Below are 18,845 nucleotides of genomic sequence, written 5' to 3'. Positions count from 1 at the left end.
AGGGAAATTCTGCGCCAGCGTACGGGCGGCGTGACCTCTTTCCCTGTGGTTTCGCAGCATCGATCTGGGTGAATTCTGGTCCCTTCGAGGCTTTCTGAAAACAAATGCGAAGGAGTGGAGGGGAAAAAAAAACCGATCTGGGTTTGGGGTGGGCTATAGGGGTTCTCTCGCTGAGGCACAGCACGCTACCGTAAGCGTGCTCTGCAGCGTGTTTAAGGCTGGGGGTATGGGAAGGGGGGATCAGTCCTGGTTTTACTGGGTAGATGAGTAAATGTGTACGTATACTAAAAACTAGCTAGAACCTGCTTTTTTTTGGTGTTAGTGCCCGGACGCAGAGGGAACACGAAGCTTTTCTTGCCAGATCATGTTGAACCCAAGGAAAAATCCTTTATTTGCATCTAATTTGCTTTTTGTATGGCTGTGACAGCTTTACAAAATAAACACCTGGCTTTCTCTTCTCTCCCAGACATGGAGACCATGGCTGCTAGCACTTCGCTTCCCGACCCAGCCGGCGAGTTCGACAGGAACGTGCCCCGTATCTGCGGTGTCTGTGGGGACAGAGCCACCGGCTTTCACTTCAACGCCATGACCTGCGAAGGCTGTAAGGGCTTCTTCAGGTGAGTGAGAGTCTTCGGGGTGGAAGAATCTTACTCCGTAACCAGCAAGCCTTGAGGAGCAAGCGATCTGATCCTCAGGGTGCTGCCTGGCTGCTGTTCCAGTTACCTGCATCCCTACAAAGCTGGGCTGCAGACAGCCTTGCCAGACCCGTGCCCGCGTTGCAGACAGCCGACAGGCCTGCAAATCTTGATAATGGAGAGATCGCCAACTATTTCTCTGCTCGTGGCTTACTGTGGCACCCCACTACCAGGAAATAAGTTGTTTTCCCCTTACCTAGAGATTTCCATCTGTCTGGGAGCCTTGCAGATGTCCACGTGCTGTATGGGCAGGGGTGTAAGAGCCTCTGGCAGGCTATGGATGGCACCTGGGAGAAATACACCTGAACCTAAGAGTCTTTGAAAACTAAACTGATATGATGGCCACAAACTTCTTTTCTTTAAAGCAAGCTGCCTCTAATGTCTGCTCTGAAGCTCTGCACGCTGGTGTATGGAGATGCATGGGGTCTTCTGCCCTCCTGCTGGAGTGGGCACCAAGCTCTTTCCAAAAATCAGGCAGCCTTTCCCTCCGACTCTGGCTCTTGGGGGGTTTAAAGTAGCTGTAGGCTGTATATGCAGCTGTTTTGAGGCTTTTTCCCGCTGTCAGGTGGGGGTCTTGAGTGGCCTCAAGCTGATTCTCAGCAAGGCAGGAACATCTCTGAAAGCTGCTGAGGTCTCCAAGTCTGGAGAGTTAGGAGCTGGATTTTACCCCCGCATCTCTCGAGGCGATGCTCCCGTACAGACGGCGCCCAACGATTCACGTGGGCGTTCAGATCGCTTGCACCAAGTGAGAGAATGACTAAGCGCTGGTGAAACGAAGCAAGATAATGACTGGCGTGGGACTGGCTGGGAAAAGCCTTGCTCAAGTATTTTGCACTGTAATGAGACGGTGGCACGGGTGGCTGTGGGATTGCGAACGCCAGAGCGCACAGCTTTACACCTTGTTACAGCAACCAGAGCTTGAACTTTCGCAGCAAAGTCATAACCCCTCCTCTCTCAGGAATTTCGGGGCTAGATGGGGGTTTTCACATACCACAGTCTTGCAGTCTGTTTTCGAATGGGGCAGCTTCAAAGCCTGGCCAACCTGAGCGACATTTTCCTCAATTACTGCCACTAAATGAGTAACTCCTCTTTCAGGTGCTCTCCTCTGTGGTCTGGTCTGGTGTCCCTGACCTTCCCCGTCCCCATTGTGGCCACAGAGGCGATGGTTTGGCTTTTGACCTCTGAAATGGCCGGTGCTGCTTGACGAACCCTTCCTGGGGGCGATGTGCCTCTTGCACTAACGTCGCGAGCCCTGCTGCTGCGTTTCCCCATCTTTATTGTCACACCGTTGTAATCATGCCAGACATACGACTGTGACAGTATTTCTGAACAGACATCTTAATGACGTGAGAAGCTCTCATCTTCAGCTAGCCCTTCATGCCCCATATAAAGCCTTTATTTTCAATTTAAGGCTCTCACTGCTTTTTTAAATCTTGCTTTCCAGGCGTGCTCTCCCCGTGCTAGGTCTTGGTGTGTTCCCTCTTGCTTACGCAGGCTTGTTTACATGCCATTTTCAATCACTGAATTAATTAATGCTTGCTGCTCCCACAGCATCTAAGTGCTTTCTGCGTTAAAATATAGCAGGACTGCCGTGGAAGAGCCTGGACCCCTAAAACTCTCCTAGAAAAGCCATGCGTCCCTTTGCCAGCACCTTGGGTTTTACAACAGGTTGTGCTTGCCCGCCCTTGCTGGTTTTCAACCGTCAGCTTGCGCTCCCTGAGCAGGTCTTTGAAAAAATCACTGCGCTGGTATAAATTTCTGATGGTTCGTTACACTTACCTGGGAGGTCGGGCTCGCAGCCTTGGCTGGAAGGGGCTAAAAGAGGGCGAGCGGCTGTGAATATCGAACTGCAGCAGCAAAACCTCGGGAGGGTTTTACAGGGTTGTTTTTTTTAGTGCGTTCAGGCTGCAGACATGACTTAGTCTCCTCTGCAGGATGGACCAGGACCAGTTCTTCTGTACCCGGAGCCTTGCGCACCGTAGCGGAGGGATGCAGTAAAATGCAGCCTGAGCCTTGGCTCGCTGGCGTGGCTGCAGAACTGCTGAAGGAGCTGCGGGTGGCTCTCCCCTGCCTTGGGGACGTACCTGTGTGACACGATTCCCTGGTGTGAACTCCCCCGGGAGGTCCTGGGTTTAATGACCCTATAAAAGGCATTAGCAGCACCTCTGGGCGCTCAGACGTGCGTGTAACCTGCAGCACAAACAGGCGTGAGGCAACCTTTGGCTGCTTGCTTCAAAGTCTGCTGTTTACTAACGCTGCCAACAGCAACAGGAGCCTTTTATTGAGCTCTGCTGTTTGCTCAGGAGCCCTTAAGAAGCAGCTAAGCCCGAGTGATTTATTTTGCTGTGACTTGGCTGAAGCATCTACGGTTTCTCTGGTTTCTTCTGCAGTCCTAGCTTTCCCTCGGTGCAATGACACTGGGCGTTAAGAGCAGAGCTCCTTGGAACGGCGCTGGGTATTTCAAAACCTACAAAGTCCCCACCCATCCTGTCTGCATCACTGCATCTCCCACTCCTGTAATCTTCCCCAGTTCTTTGCCATGTCCTCCATGAAACTTTTAAAATAAATCCATCCCCTCTTCCTCCTTCCCCAGAGGTCTCTCAAGATATTTCAGGGCAAGGTGGAGTTGTCTGGAGCTGGGATAAGAAGTTGGGGATGGAGCTGGGAGGATTTGGGGGAGGAAAATGCAAATGGATGCAAAACGGGTGCCGGATTGCCCCAGCTCTGCTCCTGGCGTTGACTTGGCTGTTGGTGTACGGAGGGCTGTGTAGGTGGAATGGGGGAGAAGCAGGGGATTATCCGACCCCAAACGGTTTGCGATGGCTGGGCGAGGTGGTTCTGCTGCAGCCCTGGTGCCAAAATGACTCCTCGTGTATTAGCCGTGCGGTGGGTGATGGAAAGGATGTGCCAGGAAGGCCGCGGCGGGGTTTGGTTATGAGTAACGGTATTTCACGGGTTCTGCAAATGTGAGAGTTGTGTGTATCGAAAGCCCATTTTGCTGATAAAAAACTCAGAAAGAGTTAATTTGAAGATCTGTCCTGTCTGGTAAAGGGGAAGGGCCAAGCACAGCACTAATACCTGCCATATGATGCAGGTCTGGTCTGGGCTTTGCCCTCCCTCCGGCTGCTATTCACCATCTGGTTTTCATGTAACTTCACATTTCCGATAACCTAAAAGCCATTTTATAGAGGCGCTGGGGTTCGCGTTCTCCTCGGTGCGCTAGGTAGGACCGTCGGGTGTGTGTCTACCAAAGAGCAAGGATGGAGCTCAACTGCTGCGGTCGGGGGTGGTTAACGATCAGGTGTCCTGCCTCGCGGAGCTGGAATTAGGCAAATCGCAGTCCTCGCTGTGGCTGGAGTGCTCTCCACTGCCGACAGGATCTGTAGGGCAAGATAAAACCAGGTGGGCTCCTCCTGTCCCCAAGAGATGAGCGTCCTGCAAGCACCGGTGAGCGATGGATGTTACCCCCCCGCGCACAGCAGCCTGTCCTTTGCGGCGCTGCGTGAGCACGCGTGGGAACGCTGTCCCTATTTCCCCTGCCACCATCGGGTACGGCCGCCCCGACCTCGGAGCCCATCGCTCCCCGCTCGGCAAACCCCACCTTCCCTCGCCGCTGGTTGCGGCCGTGTTTACTCTCACCCGCGGGCTGGCTTTATGCAGGGAGGGATCTTGTTATTTTTAACACTCGGCAGCTTGCCTGGGACACGGATCTTAAATGAGCCTTGAAATAGCTAGTTCTGGAGCTTTATAAAAATACTCCGGAGCCGGACGGTGTGAGCTTCTGCTGTGGGATGGACGGCCGCTCCTCGCGCCGCTGGTGTAACCCAGGGCCCCTCATAGCCGAGAGCCGTAGACCCTTGGGGCAGAGAAGCGGCTGCTTAGAAAAACCCTCTATTGTGCCCAGCCACCCTATATTCGAATAAACTGCAATTTTCATACCAAACCTATAATGTTGGCTTGCCCTCGCACACAGGACATGTTTCCCTGCCCGAGGGCCTCGTGTTTCTCTTGCTTGTTTGTGCATTCCCCAGCCTTGCCCCGGGCTGCAGGGCAAAAGACAAGCTGCCTGCCTGCCCCAGGTGCTCAAAAACAAGAGTTGCTCACCAAAACTGGGAGATTTTGGGGTGTTCAGTTCTAAATCCTGATTTGCCCCTGAGCTGAGCAACGTTTGTCCCTGTTCCTGGGAGAGCAAAGGTCCTGCTGGTCTTGGTGGAAGGGGAAAATCCGGAGAAAAGCAATAAACTGAGAGCCAGCTGCTGGGCGAAACAGCGTAAGGGAGGTTATGGAGGGCTCTGCCATCCGCCTCTCCTGTATTAATCTTCCTAAATGCATTTATTCAGCTGTGAGGTGAAGGGAAAGTAAAGCCTCTTTGTTTACATCTCCCTTTCTAAAATAGCCTCTAATTGCATGCTACGTGCCGCTCGGGTCTGCAGCCCGAGAACATATATTTATACCCTATAAGCGCAGGCTCGGCGCCGTTCCTGGGATGGAGGGGCCCCTCTGCCATCGCCCTCTCAGCCTGCGTCGGCCGTTCGGGACATCCACGCCGGTGCCTGCGGAGCGCAGGGGTCGCACGCCATCGGCTCGGCTTCGTGGAGGGATTTTATTGCTCGAAGAGCGACTCTTTCTAGCGGGAGACTCTTCATGCCGGTGCTGAAATGCAGCATTAACTTGGTGGCAGGTTGCTCACTGTTGTACCTGAATTGCATCTCAGCTCTGCTTCTCCGCTGCATTTACCTGTCAACATCCTCGCTTTGACTTTCCAGCCTGGAAGCGTCCTGGGCTTGGTTTACCTCCATTCAAAATCACTTCATTTAAAGCAAACGGCACCTTTAGAAATACTTGCAAATCCAAAGCTGTCCTTGCTGATGGCAGATCGTTGAGTAATTTTTCTCAAAAGACGCAGCACCTCTGAGCGCAGAGGAGAAACCGCCCTCAATGGACCGGCTCAGCTATGCCTGTAACGTGTCATTAGTGGATGTCGCGCAGGACGGCCCCACAGCAAGGCGAGTTTTCGCTGGGAGCTCTGGCTTTGACCCTTTGTACTTGGAAGATTTACAGTCCCGATTGCAGCAGCGGATTAACGTGGCACGGTGTGGTTTTGGTGGAAGAGAGGGTTATTATAAGTGTTGTTTCTCTTGTATCCTGCAGTGAGCTGTCTGTCTTCTGCACACACAAACATGCACTCCAGCCAGTTATTCTAGCAAAGCCAGGCTTTAAAGGCTGGTAAAGATTTAATAACGCGGGCTGCTTTGGTACATGCTGACCTCCACTCTGCTTTCTTTTGCTGCTGGTGGGGGTTTCCCTACAATCCTTCCCCCCTTCTTTTGGCCTTCAAAATACCTGTTCAAACCCAGAAAGCTGCTTAACCCGTGGCTGAACCCCTCGGCTGTGTCCTGGTAAGAAGTTGTCCTTTTCCGTGCTGTCCAGCAATGCCCTAACCTCCAAGATCAAACCCAACCAGGTGCAGCCTCTCCAGCTTAGCGTTCTCGAGCGACCAGCTCAGCTGGACGGAGTCAGGTCAGAGATGCTTCCAGCGTCCTCTTAGCCATCTCTCTCCAGCACTTTGCTGTCCGGAGAGCTGGATTTATCCATGCATCTCCTCCCGATGTTTGGAGCAACCTCTCGCACAGTCAAAACGGTGGTGATTTGACCCCAGACCATTTTTTTTTTTTTCTCCTGTTCCTCTCCAGGAGAAGCATGAAGAGGAAAGCGATGTTCACGTGCCCGTTCAACGGTGACTGCAAAATCACCAAGGACAACCGGCGGCACTGCCAGGCCTGTCGGCTGAAGCGCTGCGTGGACATCGGCATGATGAAAGAGTGTGAGTATGCGGACGCGCATCCCGTGGGGCCTGGCTTCGCGCTGCGATGTCCTTTTCCTTCTCGATTAACGCGCGGTGCAGAAGGCAGGCGCGCGAGCGTACAACCCGAAAGCCCTACAAGGATTCGAAGGGGATGCAAAGGGCAGGGGATGTGGTGGGTAATGATTGAGAGGAGCTCGTTTAATGATTTGAGGCTGTTCCCGTGGTGGTTAGCGATCTGGGGAGTTGCTTTTATCAAAGCCAAATCGCCTTTGCTGGTTCTTGGGCGGCATCAGCTTCGAGAGAGCATCCGGGGCTGTTTCTGATTAACTCCCGGTTACGTTGGCTGAACTTACTCCCGTCCTCCCTGTGCAAAGTCATCCTCCTCTCCGACGCGGTCTTGCATCCTCCTCGCTGCATCCAAAGAGGGAGAGCTGAATGAGCTTCCCCACAGCGGCAGTAATTTCCATTAGCGTGGAGCTGGCTTGTGTTTTGCTCTGCCGTACCTCTGGGTCTTTTTATTTTTCGGGCCCTTATTCTTGCAGCGCGGGTCCAGCCACGTGCACAGCAGCGACTTAAGTAAACAGCGGAGGGACATAAAGTAGTTTTTAACCCAATCCAAACACGCTAATGTTGTCCAAATATTTATTTTCTTCAACTATATTTATAGATAAGCAGCTTTTAAAAATAAAATCTGTTTGACACGCTTCCTCCTACATACACATGCTTTCCACATCCTAAGCCTTCAGGAGAAAGCTGGCGTTCACGTAGCGTTCAAACCAAAATAACAGCCTTCTGCTAGGAGACATTGCAAACAGGACGTCACGTCGAATGATTGATGGACCCGAAAATTTGGAAAATGGAAGTGGTGCTCGTTTCCTTAGGTGGTGAGCAGAGAGCAAACGGCGTCCGATGGCACAGGGTGCCACCGGAGCACCCGGGTCCTCCAAAAAATCAGAACTTGTAGGTGTTTGCAGGAAAAAAATGCCTAAATTTCCAGTTGTCCCAAAGATCAAGCAGATCCCTGACAAAGAGAAGAGCCCTGGATCTTCTCTTTTTTTAAACTAGCAGCTGTGTCCCATAAAGAGGGAGAAAAAGACCATATAACACACCATATGTACCCATCTTTTGGGTGAGTACGAGGATGTGTGAGCCCGTGGTAGCTGGTTGGTGCGGTCCGTTTGGCGTAGCCGTTGCTAACGAGGCAAATGTGTTGACTCGCACCGGTTCATTACCCGGGAAAGGCCGGAAAATTCAGCGGCAGCAATGCACAGCGTGTTTGCACCCCGGCCGGGGCCAGGTCCCAGGGATGCGTGTGCTTTCCGCAGGAGTTAACTTGTAAGCGAACCTGTTAGCAAACTGTTACTGAATTAACAAAACCTAACCTAAGGAGATTAAAAATAGCCTTCCCGCGGACTTTGCTGCTGGTTAAATGAAGGGGAACGGGGTGTGCTGCTGTTATTTTTAGGTTGAATCAGGGATCTTGAAGCTCTTGAGGGGGTTTGTGTCTTCCCCAGGCTGTCGTTGAAGGCGATGGCTGGGCAAGTTTAACCCCGTTGCCGATGGGATCTGCGTCCGAAGCAGAAATGAGGGAGTGAGAGGGGGAGGAGGAGGAGGAGGAGGAGGAAGAGGGCAGACCCTGGCAGACCTTGTGCCTGTGTTAATTTGGGGTTGGGTGCAGGCAGACCCTTCTCCATCCCCAGGGTGTGGGGTGGTTGGATGACCTGGACAATTTTAGACATCCTCTCCAGCCCAAACCACGCAGGGCTGAGACCAGCGGCAGCACGGCCGTGTCGAGGGTCCCTTCCCCAGCGCGTGGTCCAAGTCTGGGTGCAGCCGAACCTGTGGACCAGACGCTGTGGTGATGGGCTTGGAGGAGCCAGTGCTTGTCAAGGAGGCGCAGCAAGGAAGGGATCACCTGCGTTCAAACTCACACAGAGCAAAAGCCCTCAGCCACCGGTGCTCCCCGGGGTGCTGGGGACAGCGTCGGGGTGGCCACCGTCCCCTGAGGAGGGACCAGGGAGGAGGGGATGGAAGCTGGAGGGCAGCTGAGGTTACGGCCACGCGGCTGGAGCAGGATTTACAGCCCCGCCGCAACACCTGGGTTCACCCCACGCTGTCCGCAGCCCACGTTAGCAAATAGCTGTGGTTTTCTTCCTCTCTTATCTACGCGGGGTAAAGCGCAGGGCAAGCTTGCGGGGCTGCGCGGCGGGCGATCGGCGGAGGAGAAATCCAGCTCGCAGCCCGAGCCGTGGCACTTGGGAACGCTCCTTCTGCCGCTCTCAGGAGCGGTTTCCCTTCGGATGGCTCCGAGGAGGGCAGGTCTCCAGCCTAGGGATGCCTCGGCTGCCCTATCCGCCTCCCGCTGGTTTTTCCTAGGATGATGTACTTTAAAGTGAGGCGAAGGGTTTGTCGCTGGACTATCCTGCCTGCTTTGGCACTGCTTTGGGTGGCAAAATGCTGAAGTTACCCCTTCTGCCCTGCAAAATTGCCTTTTGCCAACTGCCTGGAGCTCAGGAAGGGACATTTGTCCCTCGGGGCTGCGATGGCCAAAGCACTGGGGCATTAGATGGACCTTTTGGTCACCTTTGGGTGATTCACCTCTCTTAGTGCCTCTGCCCTTTCTCCCCCAACCTTTAAGAGTTCTCCAGTGTTCGCACGCAGGGACGGGGGACAGGTCGTCTGTCCTACACAGTCTAAAGGTGTTGCTGCAAAGCAGGAAGATAAATTATGCGTCACCAAGTCGAGCAGCCGGAGGGACCCACGGGCTCCTCGGGGCTGCAGCGGTCTCGTTGAATTTATTCTCTCCCCACCACCTTATTTGCTGCTGGGGAATTTGTTTCTGCTTGTCGTGGTGCCAGTCAGCTGGGAATCAGTGAATCTCCTTGGGAGGGTCCCCAGCCATGTCCTGGGGCAGTTTGTCCCTCTGCAGCCAGGTCCTCAGACACTGGTGAAGGTGGTTGCAGCTAATTCCCCTCCCCGGTATCGCAGCAAGGTCTATAGCTTGCCTGGGGCCAGCTCCCCATGGATCTTCTCTCCCCTTTTCCTAGGAAAACGCTTGCCGGGATCTGGTTGTAGTCAGAAGCAGCTGATGCTCAGCATCCTCACCACAAGGCTTGATTGATGAGCTCAGTGCTGAAAATCCCCAAAAAGGAGGAGGACAAAAAAAAAAACAAACCATCATCTCGGAGAAACTGGAAGGAGATTGCGCGGAGAGAGGGGAATTTCCCAAATCGGTCAGGAGAGGAGCAGAGATGCTCGGGGGAGCAGGCAGCGCGAGGGCAGCAGTAGCCAGCAGGGTTACGGTTGTTTAGGGTGGGCCTGCGGGACGAGGGTGAGCAAGGAGGGAGGTGGCGTTTCCAGCTCTCCTCCGCTTCCCCGAATAGGCGGTGATACTTAAAGCAAAAAAAAGTCCCCGCTGCCCCAAACGTGGAATGTGTTATTCCCCAGCCCGGGAGCTGCTGCACGGCGGCGTTGTGCAACGCCGGCCCCTGGAACCCGCGCTGATGCCGGAGACCGGCCAAGAAGCAAAGCAGGAGCACGAGAGGGAGGGAAGAGTCATGGCCGTTGGGGAAAACGTCACTTGGTGGCAGCCGGCGTTCGCAGGCTGGCCGGGAAGCGTCTCTGCTCCCCGTGGGCTCGAAGCACGTGCTATAAATGTCCAGCATCCTCTGTAATTAGAGCAGGCTTGGAAGCCGTCAGGGGCTGAGCATCTGGAAAGCCCTCTCCGAAATCTGCGCAAGCATCGCTTCGGTTAGCTGTGTCTCAGCTGCATCGGAGGGACATGACCCCCTCGGCAGGGGGAGAGCGGTGGCCGGGGGCCCTGCAACTGCTGTCGCTGCTTCGATTTGCTCCGGCGCAGGTCTGGGACCTGCGATTTAAATCGCTGCTGTTTGCCCATTGCTGCAAGCTTTCCTCCTCTCTGGTTTCTCTACAAACCCACGAGCTGTAGGAGATGCAGCCAGTCCGTAGCATCCCATTTACCCCCACTCCCGCCATCGCACCGTGTTCCTTTTGTGCAAGATGTTTTTTCTGGCCGTGCCATCCCTCGTCCCAGCCCTGTCGCCGCTGGCTGTGCTGCCGATAACCCCTGCGGGGGTCTGGCCGCCTTTAGAAATGCTCCGTCTTCCGATGACGAAGGCGTCTTGAGGCGGTCGCAGCTGGGGTTTGGAGCAGGTCAGCAGGGCTGAAGGGTGCAGTTTTGGGAGAAGCCGCAGGGATGGATTAGGCTTCGCTCCCCAGCTTTAAAGGGTGCGCGGCAGGCGCCGCTGGAAGGCCACATCCTGCATATTTACTGTGTGAACTGCTCCAGAGCGATCCTGGGCATCCTTGGTAGTTCAGGGAGGCTGCAACGCCCTGCAGGCAGCTCAGGGGCAGATTCCCGATCTCAATACATGTGCCTTGTTCCTACAGTGTGTTAAACTGCTTCTTTTGCTTCTTGACCCTCATCTAGCCGCGAATCACCCCAAAGCTGCTGCTGCGAGGGGTGTTTCTGCAGCCGTCTTGCCAACCAGGGGACACCAGCTCGGCTTCTGACCGCCACCGCTGTCCCAGCGAGACCCAAACGCCACCCCACCATGACGGCCGTGCCGGGCAGGCTCTCCCAGGGCGGGGGAACAACACGGGGCTTTTTGCACCCCCGGGGCTGGACGGTGTCCCCAGCTCCAGCTGGGGCAGGCAGAAGCACCCACCATTCAACCTTCAGTGAAATGCTCAAGAGACACCCAGTGAACACATTTCATGCCCGAAGTTTCCTAAACTTTCATTTTCTTTATATTTGGCTGCTCTTTCCTCGCCTGACAGAGCGAGTCTGGCTTTGTCCTTCTCCGCATCATCCTCCAGCACTCCCGAGCCCCGGGTTTTGGCTGGGGTTGCAGGGTTGTATCCTCGCCCAGCTGGCTGTATCTTCATGTGCTACCCTCGGTGTCGGCCGTGGCTTCCCCCGCTGCCCTTGTGGTGTCTCGCAAAGAGGGCCAGCGTCTGTCTGGAAGCGATGGGCAGATGTTATCTCAGCCTCTGCATGGACTTGGGGTCAGGGCAGCCCACAAACACTCAGCCACGTCGCTGGTTGTGCCAGGAGTCTGTGGCTGGATGTCTCCAGCAAAACGTTCGGGAGATCGGATCTGGGGCGTGAGCCAGGATCTTGAGTGGAAGCTGCAAGTGTCGAGCCGCTTCCCGATCCCGTATTCCCGCCTCGAGGCAGGCAGGGACGTGGTGGGCAACATCCATCCTTCTGGGAGTGCAAAGTAAACGAGTCGAATCCCTTTCCCCAGGACTTTATAAAGCGGGCAAGTCACTGCGCTGACATTCCTCGTCCACCTTACCACCGGTCCTACCGAAAAGCCGTTCCTCCGGCACGGCCAAGCAAAGCGCGTTTCAGGTTTGCTGCTCCCTGGCGTCACCGGGAACGGTTTCACCAGAAACGCCGGGGGTGGTTCTCAATCCGCAGTGCCGATGCTGGGCTGTGTCTTGGCTTGCACGAGTACCGCTGTGTCACGGCACGGGCGTTCACAGCTGGAAGAGAATTGCAACTCCCCTTTATTGGATTTTTTTTTTTAAACACCTGCGGGCTTCCTTTGGGATTCAGTCTCCTGTGGGCTCCAGCAAGTCCTGTCAGAGCATTGAACGCCAAACCCGGGACCTGCTGCCAGGCAGAGCCACGGCCGGTTTCCGTCGGCATCGCTGGCAGTTTGGCAACGGATTCGCAGCCACGTGCTCTGCCGAGCCTCGGTGCAGCCGGCAGCCCTGGGACATCCAGGGAGAGCTGGCTGCCTTCGGGGATCATACCGGGGAGCACAAACCTTGCCAGCGTTTGTTCCCCTGCTAAGCGATGCTTTGGGAAATGCTTTTGCTTTTCGTCCCCTACCAGAGTGAGAAACGCTGCCGCCTCGCTGCTTCAAACCTGTTTGAGGGCTGGATTTCCTAAAGCTGGCTGGGAAATCCCGAGGAGGTTTCCCTTGCAGTCTTGCCCCAGCACAGAAACATCCTTTTCTTTCCAATCCACTCTGTGGATGCTTCCAAATTTTGGATCGATTCACTTGCAGGATCTGAGATTTGCTCGGTGTAGACACCTGCACTAATCCCTTCTGAAGCCCCGACGCCTGGGACAGACCACGCTGGCAAAGGCTTTGAACACCACGGCCACAGCCCAAGTGCTCAGCTCTCTGCCCTGTCCTCATTCCCAGCCCCACGTGGCTCTTTCCCCACAGATGCTGCCTCATCTACAAACACTTTCCCTTCTTGCATGCAGCACCCAGATGGATCCGATGCTTTTGTAATAAAAACCGGGACGGGAGATGGCAAAATCCTGATTTTTCTCCCCAAGCAGCCGCGCTGTCCCCCATGGAGCCGGCCGTAACCTGCCAATCGTTGGAGCGATCTTTCGGCCCGAGCCAGTCATTCCCATGCCTCTGAGATCTTCTAAGTCCCCTCTGAGATTGTGCAAGTTTGAAAACGTATTGGAAAAATGCTGTCGGCTAAAGGTGGCAGAAGGGAGCAGGGACTGCAAACAGCTCCTTGCCTCGAGCCCTGTGACCGCGGCTCCCGCTGCCCTTCGCCAACCTCTCGTCCCAAATTCCACCTCGACTCGCCCAGCATCAAATCTCTCGGCAACCCCAGGCAGGCAGAAAGCCGCTCGTCATCAGATAACATGCTTGGGGTTTTTTTTTAATGACTGGTTAAAGGGCTAATAGCATCTTGAGGAACGGGCTTTGCTATTTTTAGGACCCGCTGGTTCGTGTGTATTAACGAGCTTTGGTGAACGTGTGACTCTGTTACGAGGGCGGGGGGTTGATACCCCAAGAGATCGTTGAAGCTCCCTGTGGCTTTTCTGCTCTGTCAACCCTGTGAGGCTCTTCAGGTCTTTAAGCTCTTTTTATAAAGGTCAGATTTGAGCCCAAATTGCCTGTGGATGCTCCCCTTCCCTAAATAAATGGGCGAAGCCTTGCGTATCGCCTTTGAATCCAACCCTTGGCCGCTGCCGAAGGCTGGCACCCATAATAGAAACCATAAATACCCAACCCTGGGAGTGGGGGTATGTTTATACATCCCCTTAGCTTAAAAATACTTGTGATGCTGCAGAAGTGTTGCTGGATAACCCGACTATCGCTGCTGCAGCTTGGTAGCCGGCCGCGGAGGCTGAGCGGTGCCGCATCGGGCTCCCTCTGTTGTCGGGCGCTGACAGCGGCACAGGAGCCGTGCTGGAGCGAGATGAACCCGCTGGCCTCCCTCTTGCAGGATCAGGATTTCTTTCACCTGAAAACACAGAGCAAACAGCAAGGCTGCAGAGCAGACGTGTGGCAGCGCTGTCGTGACCTTATTGCACCCGGTCCTTGCCTAAAAGCACCCAAATGGGCTATAAACTGTCCTGGTCTCGCAGCGGGAAGCCGTGACCCGGCAGTCGAGGACAGGAGCGGGATGGGGTTGATGCAGGTTTAATAATTGATTAGCAAGGTGATGGGGATGCTGGCTGCAGTGGCCCGGGCTTGCTTCGCTCCCTGTTTCCCTGTGCCTGTTTCTGACGCTTTCCCTGTCCCCGCAGTCATCCTGACGGATGAGGAGGTTCAGAGGAAGCGCGAGATGATATTGAAGCGCAAGGAGGAGGAAGCGCTCAAGGAGAGCCTGAAGCCCAAACTCTCGGAGGAGCAGCAGAAAGTCATCGACATCCTCCTCGAGGCTCATCGCAAGACCTACGACCCCACGTATGCCGACTTCACCAAGTTTCGGGTACGGCCAGGGCACGCCAGCCCCGATTCCCATGCACAGGATCAAGCGGTTCCTGCCCGGATGCACCAAACCCGTTTCATCCCATGACCTCTCACTAGAGAGGAGTTAAAAATCCCAGTGCAAGAACCTTGATGCTGTTGGCAGCAGGCAAACGCCTGCCATCAAATTGCTCTCCCAGCCCCGTTCCTCACGTCCTGCTCTCTCTTCCAGCCCCCTGTGAGAAGCAACCCCAGCAACAGAGGGGCAGCGAGGTCCCCCTCCATTCTCAACCAGGACTTGTCATCGGAGGACTCCACCGACCTCTTTGGCTCCGATGCCTTCGGCACGTTTCCAGGTACCGCGCTCACCTTTCCGTATGCGACGGGGGTAGAATTGCAGCAGCTTTACCTAAGTCTGGCCATTCAGACCCTTGTTTTACCTCTTCTGGGGAGCTTATTTTAACTGTAAGACCCCCCTGGGGGGGTTGCAAAGGCTTTTTGTGCGCAAAAAGCATTAAGTGCTTGGCTGGATCGTGGCCCTGCGGACCTCTGTGTGTCTGAGCCCTCCAGGATGGCCAAGAGGAGCGTGAACGTCAGCGCTGGGCTGCATCGTCGCTGCTCTGCCTGCGGTTAGACTCGATCGCAGCACAGGAGAGGAGTTAAAAGCCCCAGTGGAAAAATCTCGATGCTGTTGGCAACCAGCGAACGACTGCTCTCCCAGCCCCGTTCCTCACGTGCTGCTGTTCTAAACGCAACGCAGAGCCCTCCTGGCAGGACGGTGACGCTGCCGTTCCCGCTGCGGGCTGGCGTCGCTCTCCTCACCCATAATGTCTTGCCTATAACCGAGGTACCCTCTGACCGTCTCCCTCTCTCCAGAGTCTGTGGAGCCCCAGATGTTTTCAAACCTGGTCCTCTCCGAGGAGAATGACGAGAGCTCCTCCGTGAACATCGACTTCTCCCACCTCTCCATGCTTCCGCACTTGGCCGACCTGGTCAGCTACAGCATACAGAAGGTGATCGGCTTTGCCAAAATGATCCCGGGATTCAGGTGAGACGTTTGCTCCCAGCTCCAATGTCTCTCGGTTCTCCACTCTCGGGAATCTCGTCCTACCCTTCACAGCCAGATCATTTTTCTCTGTTTCATCTTCACAGCTGTCCCTCAGGCTCTGTTCCCTTCCCAGGTCTGTTCCTACTTTCATGTTTTTCTGTCTCTCCTCCTTCCTGGGGTTACTCCTCTCCTATTTTACCCTGATTCACGCAGATTCTGTCAGCAAAATGCTTGAGCTCCTAAGAAAGATGCTCGAGACCATGGGAGTGGTCCCATCCTGGTTTGTGAAGGACCTCAGGTCCTGTTTAACTCCAGGCTGGTGCCCAGAGTGCTGGGTGGTGTAAATGGAGCTGCAGAAATACCTGCTGCTTAATTACGTAGAAATCTGGGGTGAGGGAGAAGCTGGGGTGCCCCCAGAAAAGGGACTGGGTTTCCGATGGAGAACCTGGTGCGTGGGTGGTGCGGGCTGTTGCTTTGCTCGCCGGACAGGTCTCACCTCACCCTCTTCCCCCTGCCCAGGAACCTGGCAGCAGAGGATCAGATCGCCCTGCTGAAATCCAGCGCCATCGAGGTGATCATGCTGCGCTCGAACCAGTCCTTCACCCTCGAGGACATGACGTGGACCTGCGGCAGCAATGACTTCAAGTACAGGATCAGCGATGTCACCCAAGGTAAAGGCTGCCAGGCACTCTCCTGCTTGCTGTGGGCTAAGAAATGCAATCCCAGCCTTAAATCCAGATGCAAAAATCCCATCCTGGGTAGTCTGGAAGCAGGGACGTGTTGGCAGGCTGCACGGCTGCGGAAGACGGCAGCCCCAGCAGCTCGGCAGTGCCACGACTGGGCTGAGACGCCCGTCCCGGCGTCAGCCGTGCTCCGTTTATCTCCCAAACCCCACGCTGTGACACGCGTGCATCCTGCAGCCAGACCAGACGGCTGGAAAGAGCCATTAACTCCTGAAGAAAAGCAAAACCGGAGCGTGGCTGCAGCTCAGAGCTGTTTCCAGCCCCTCTGCCCTGCAACAGGGGTTGAGTTCCGTTTGCTCCGAGCTGCCGTGAGGGCTGGAAAGCCGCTGTGCCTTCCCACAGCCACTGCTCTGCAGCCAGGAAGCCTTTCTGCTAGGAAAGGGGGTGAATCCTGCCCTAAACCTCCCCCACTTTAGGATTTGGGGACCAGGACGGAGAACAGGGGGTGCAGATGAAATATATGGGCCTTAAATCTCTCCCTGCATTTGGAAGAGCCGTAGAGTAACGTGGGGATGCTGAGATCCTCGGTGCAAGGGCAGAGATCCCAGCAGGACCAGAGCGAGCGGCGTGTCGGGACCAGGCACGGGGCAGCTGGCGCCCACTGAACGCAGGAAAGATCGGCTCGCAGAGAGGGCTCTGGGCACACCAGGTGGGGTTTGTGGTGCCCGTGCAGGACACGGGGCAGCGTGGAAGTGACGATAAGGAGGCAAAATGTCTGTAGGTTAATTGCCTTTATAGATTTCAAAAGCAAAATCTGCTCCATCGTCTCCTGCTTTAGAGCAACTGTTGGGGAGAAAAGTACAATTAAAAACAATGTGTTTTAAGCTGTTCAAAAGTCATCTTTCACTGTCCCACCTCTCTGCTGTGCTGAAAGAGGAGCTGCCGAGCTCCACGCTCATCCCTCGGCTGGGGGAGATCTCGTTCCGGAGCAGGCTGTGCTCAAAGTCCTTTTCTCTTCCCAGCTGGCCACAGCATGGACCTGCTCGAGCCACTCGTGAAATTCCAGGTTGGCTTGAAGAAGCTGAACCTTCACGAAGAAGAGCACGTGCTCCTCATGGCCATCTGCATCCTGTCCCCAGGTAGGAGGACGCTCATCCCCCAAGGTCGCTAACCTCCCCAAAAATGTCACCTTTCCCTGCCTCTCCATCACGGTCGACTGGGAAAAGGGACGGGAATCACCCTGCGTCCCTGGTGTTTCCTAGATCGCCCAGGCGTGCAGGACACCTCGCTGGTGGAATCCCTCCAGGATCGCCTCTCGGAGATCCTCCAGACCTACATCCGCTGCAGGCACCCTCCTCCCGGCAGCCGCCTGCTCTACGCCAAGATGATCCAGAAGCTGGCCGACCTCCGGAGCCTGAACGAGGAGCACTCCAAGCAGTACCGCTGCCTCTCCTTCCAGCCCGAGCACAGCATGCAGCTCACGCCGCTGGTGCTCGAGGTCTTCGGCAACGAGATATCCTGACTCTGACCGTGGGGTTGAGCACCCACCAGTAAAGGGATAAGTCAGCCTGGCTTCCCCGAGGCGGCGAGCGGAGGGACGTGACCCTGGGCAGGAGTTTTGTACATAGATGGTTTGGTTTCACACTACTGGAGGTCCTGCTTTGTCTTCTCATCCACGGCGGCCGAGGTTTGCTCGCTGCGGAGCAGTGACGGACCCAGATCCGTGTGGTTCCCCCCGCTCCGTGAGCAGCTTTTCCGCTTCCCTGCTGTCTGCGAGAGCTGACTTATCCCTTTATGGATATTTTGAGGCTGGGCTGCCTCCAATCACTGCTTGACCCGAAAAATCAGGCTGCTTGGAAGGAGAAGCACTGGGGTGGTTTCGTGTGGGGAGACGGACTCACGGCCGTTCTCTGCTCCCCTCCTAAAATCTGCAACGCTCACCCCGCCCGTGTCAAAAACGGAGACGCCGGTTGAATTGCACCCCCCGAATCCCTGCCACAAAACGCCGTGGGCTGCGACCCCCCACGCGTGACCAGCTAAAACCACTCCCGCGAGCTGCTGCCAGGCTGGGACGAAGCCAAAGCCGTCTGTGTCAGCCCCGAGAGGGGGAATTTGTCCTCGGCCCTCAAAGGAAACAGCCGGAGGAGCTGTAATTTGCGTTCCCAACACTACTGCCGGGCTTTGGGGGAGCCGGGATATCTCGGGGTGACTCCTCCGCTCTCTCAGAGCTGAGCCCCTTTGCTCTGGCTCTCGGGCAGGGCCCCCCGCAGCCCGTGATGGCAGCGTGGGTAACGACCGCGGTCCCAGCTCGGCTTTGGCACTTTGGGGTGGCCGGGGCCCTGCTGGAACCGGGCGCCGGAGGCTGCTCGGTGCCGCCGTCCCCCCTCGGTGCCCGGGGGGGCGATCCCCGGCGTGGGGGGTCCGGGAGCGGGGAGGCTCCTGGGCTCCTTCCCCGAGGGGACCCAACTCGCTGCCGGGTAAATAAAATAAATTAAAATAAACTCTTGCTTAGGAACAGCGCCTGGGCTGGTTTCGGCGGGGGGCTGTGTGTCCATCTGTCCCTGTGTGGGCTGTGCAGGACTGTGTCTGTCTGTCCATTAAACTTTATTAAACAGGGAAGGTGTGTATGGAACAGTTGTTTAATATCGTTACCAACGATAAAGGGGATCCGGGCGCCCCGGGTCGCTGGGCCCGGGTTTAACAAGGCTCAGGGCCGGGTCCTGCGCTCGGGGCACAACAACCCCAGGCAGCGCCGCAGGCGCGGGGGAGAGCGGCTGGGAAACAGAAACGGCCCCGGGGGGGGTGGAGAGCGGGGGGGTGGGAGCCGGCAGGGTGCCCGGGTGGCCAAGAGGGCCAGCGGCATCCTGGCTTGTATCGGGACCGGCGTGGCCAGCAGGCCTGGGGCAGGGATCG

The 18,845-nt window shown here is 55.7% G+C and overlaps 1 protein-coding gene across 3 annotated transcripts in view; it reads left to right on the top strand.

The window, feature by feature from the left end:
- The window catches only part of VDR (vitamin D receptor), a 39,193-nt gene extending 20,982 nt beyond the window's left edge, over nt 1-18,211 (top strand). For all 3 annotated transcript variants that reach the window (XM_082332314.1, XM_082332315.1, XM_082332316.1), the window contains 8 exons: nt 467-617; nt 6,389-6,519; nt 14,039-14,223; nt 14,434-14,557; nt 15,078-15,249; nt 15,769-15,920; nt 16,955-17,071; nt 17,195-18,211. In XM_082332314.1, the coding sequence (XP_082188440.1) occupies nt 467-617; nt 6,389-6,519; nt 14,039-14,223; nt 14,434-14,557; nt 15,078-15,249; nt 15,769-15,920; nt 16,955-17,071; nt 17,195-17,454 (1,292 nt within the window). In that variant the 3' untranslated portion in view covers nt 17,455-18,211. The remainder of the gene's footprint in view (nt 1-466; nt 618-6,388; nt 6,520-14,038; nt 14,224-14,433; nt 14,558-15,077; nt 15,250-15,768; nt 15,921-16,954; nt 17,072-17,194) is intronic.
- The last annotated feature ends 634 nt before the right edge of the window (nt 18,212-18,845 follow it).

The sequence above is a fragment of the Platalea leucorodia genome (assembly GCF_965183815.1).
Source record: "Platalea leucorodia genome assembly, chromosome: 23".
Lineage (NCBI taxonomy): Eukaryota > Metazoa > Chordata > Aves > Pelecaniformes > Threskiornithidae > Platalea > Platalea leucorodia.
Note: the sequence above shows the minus strand (reverse complement) of the source record. Positions and strands in the feature narration are given on the sequence as shown.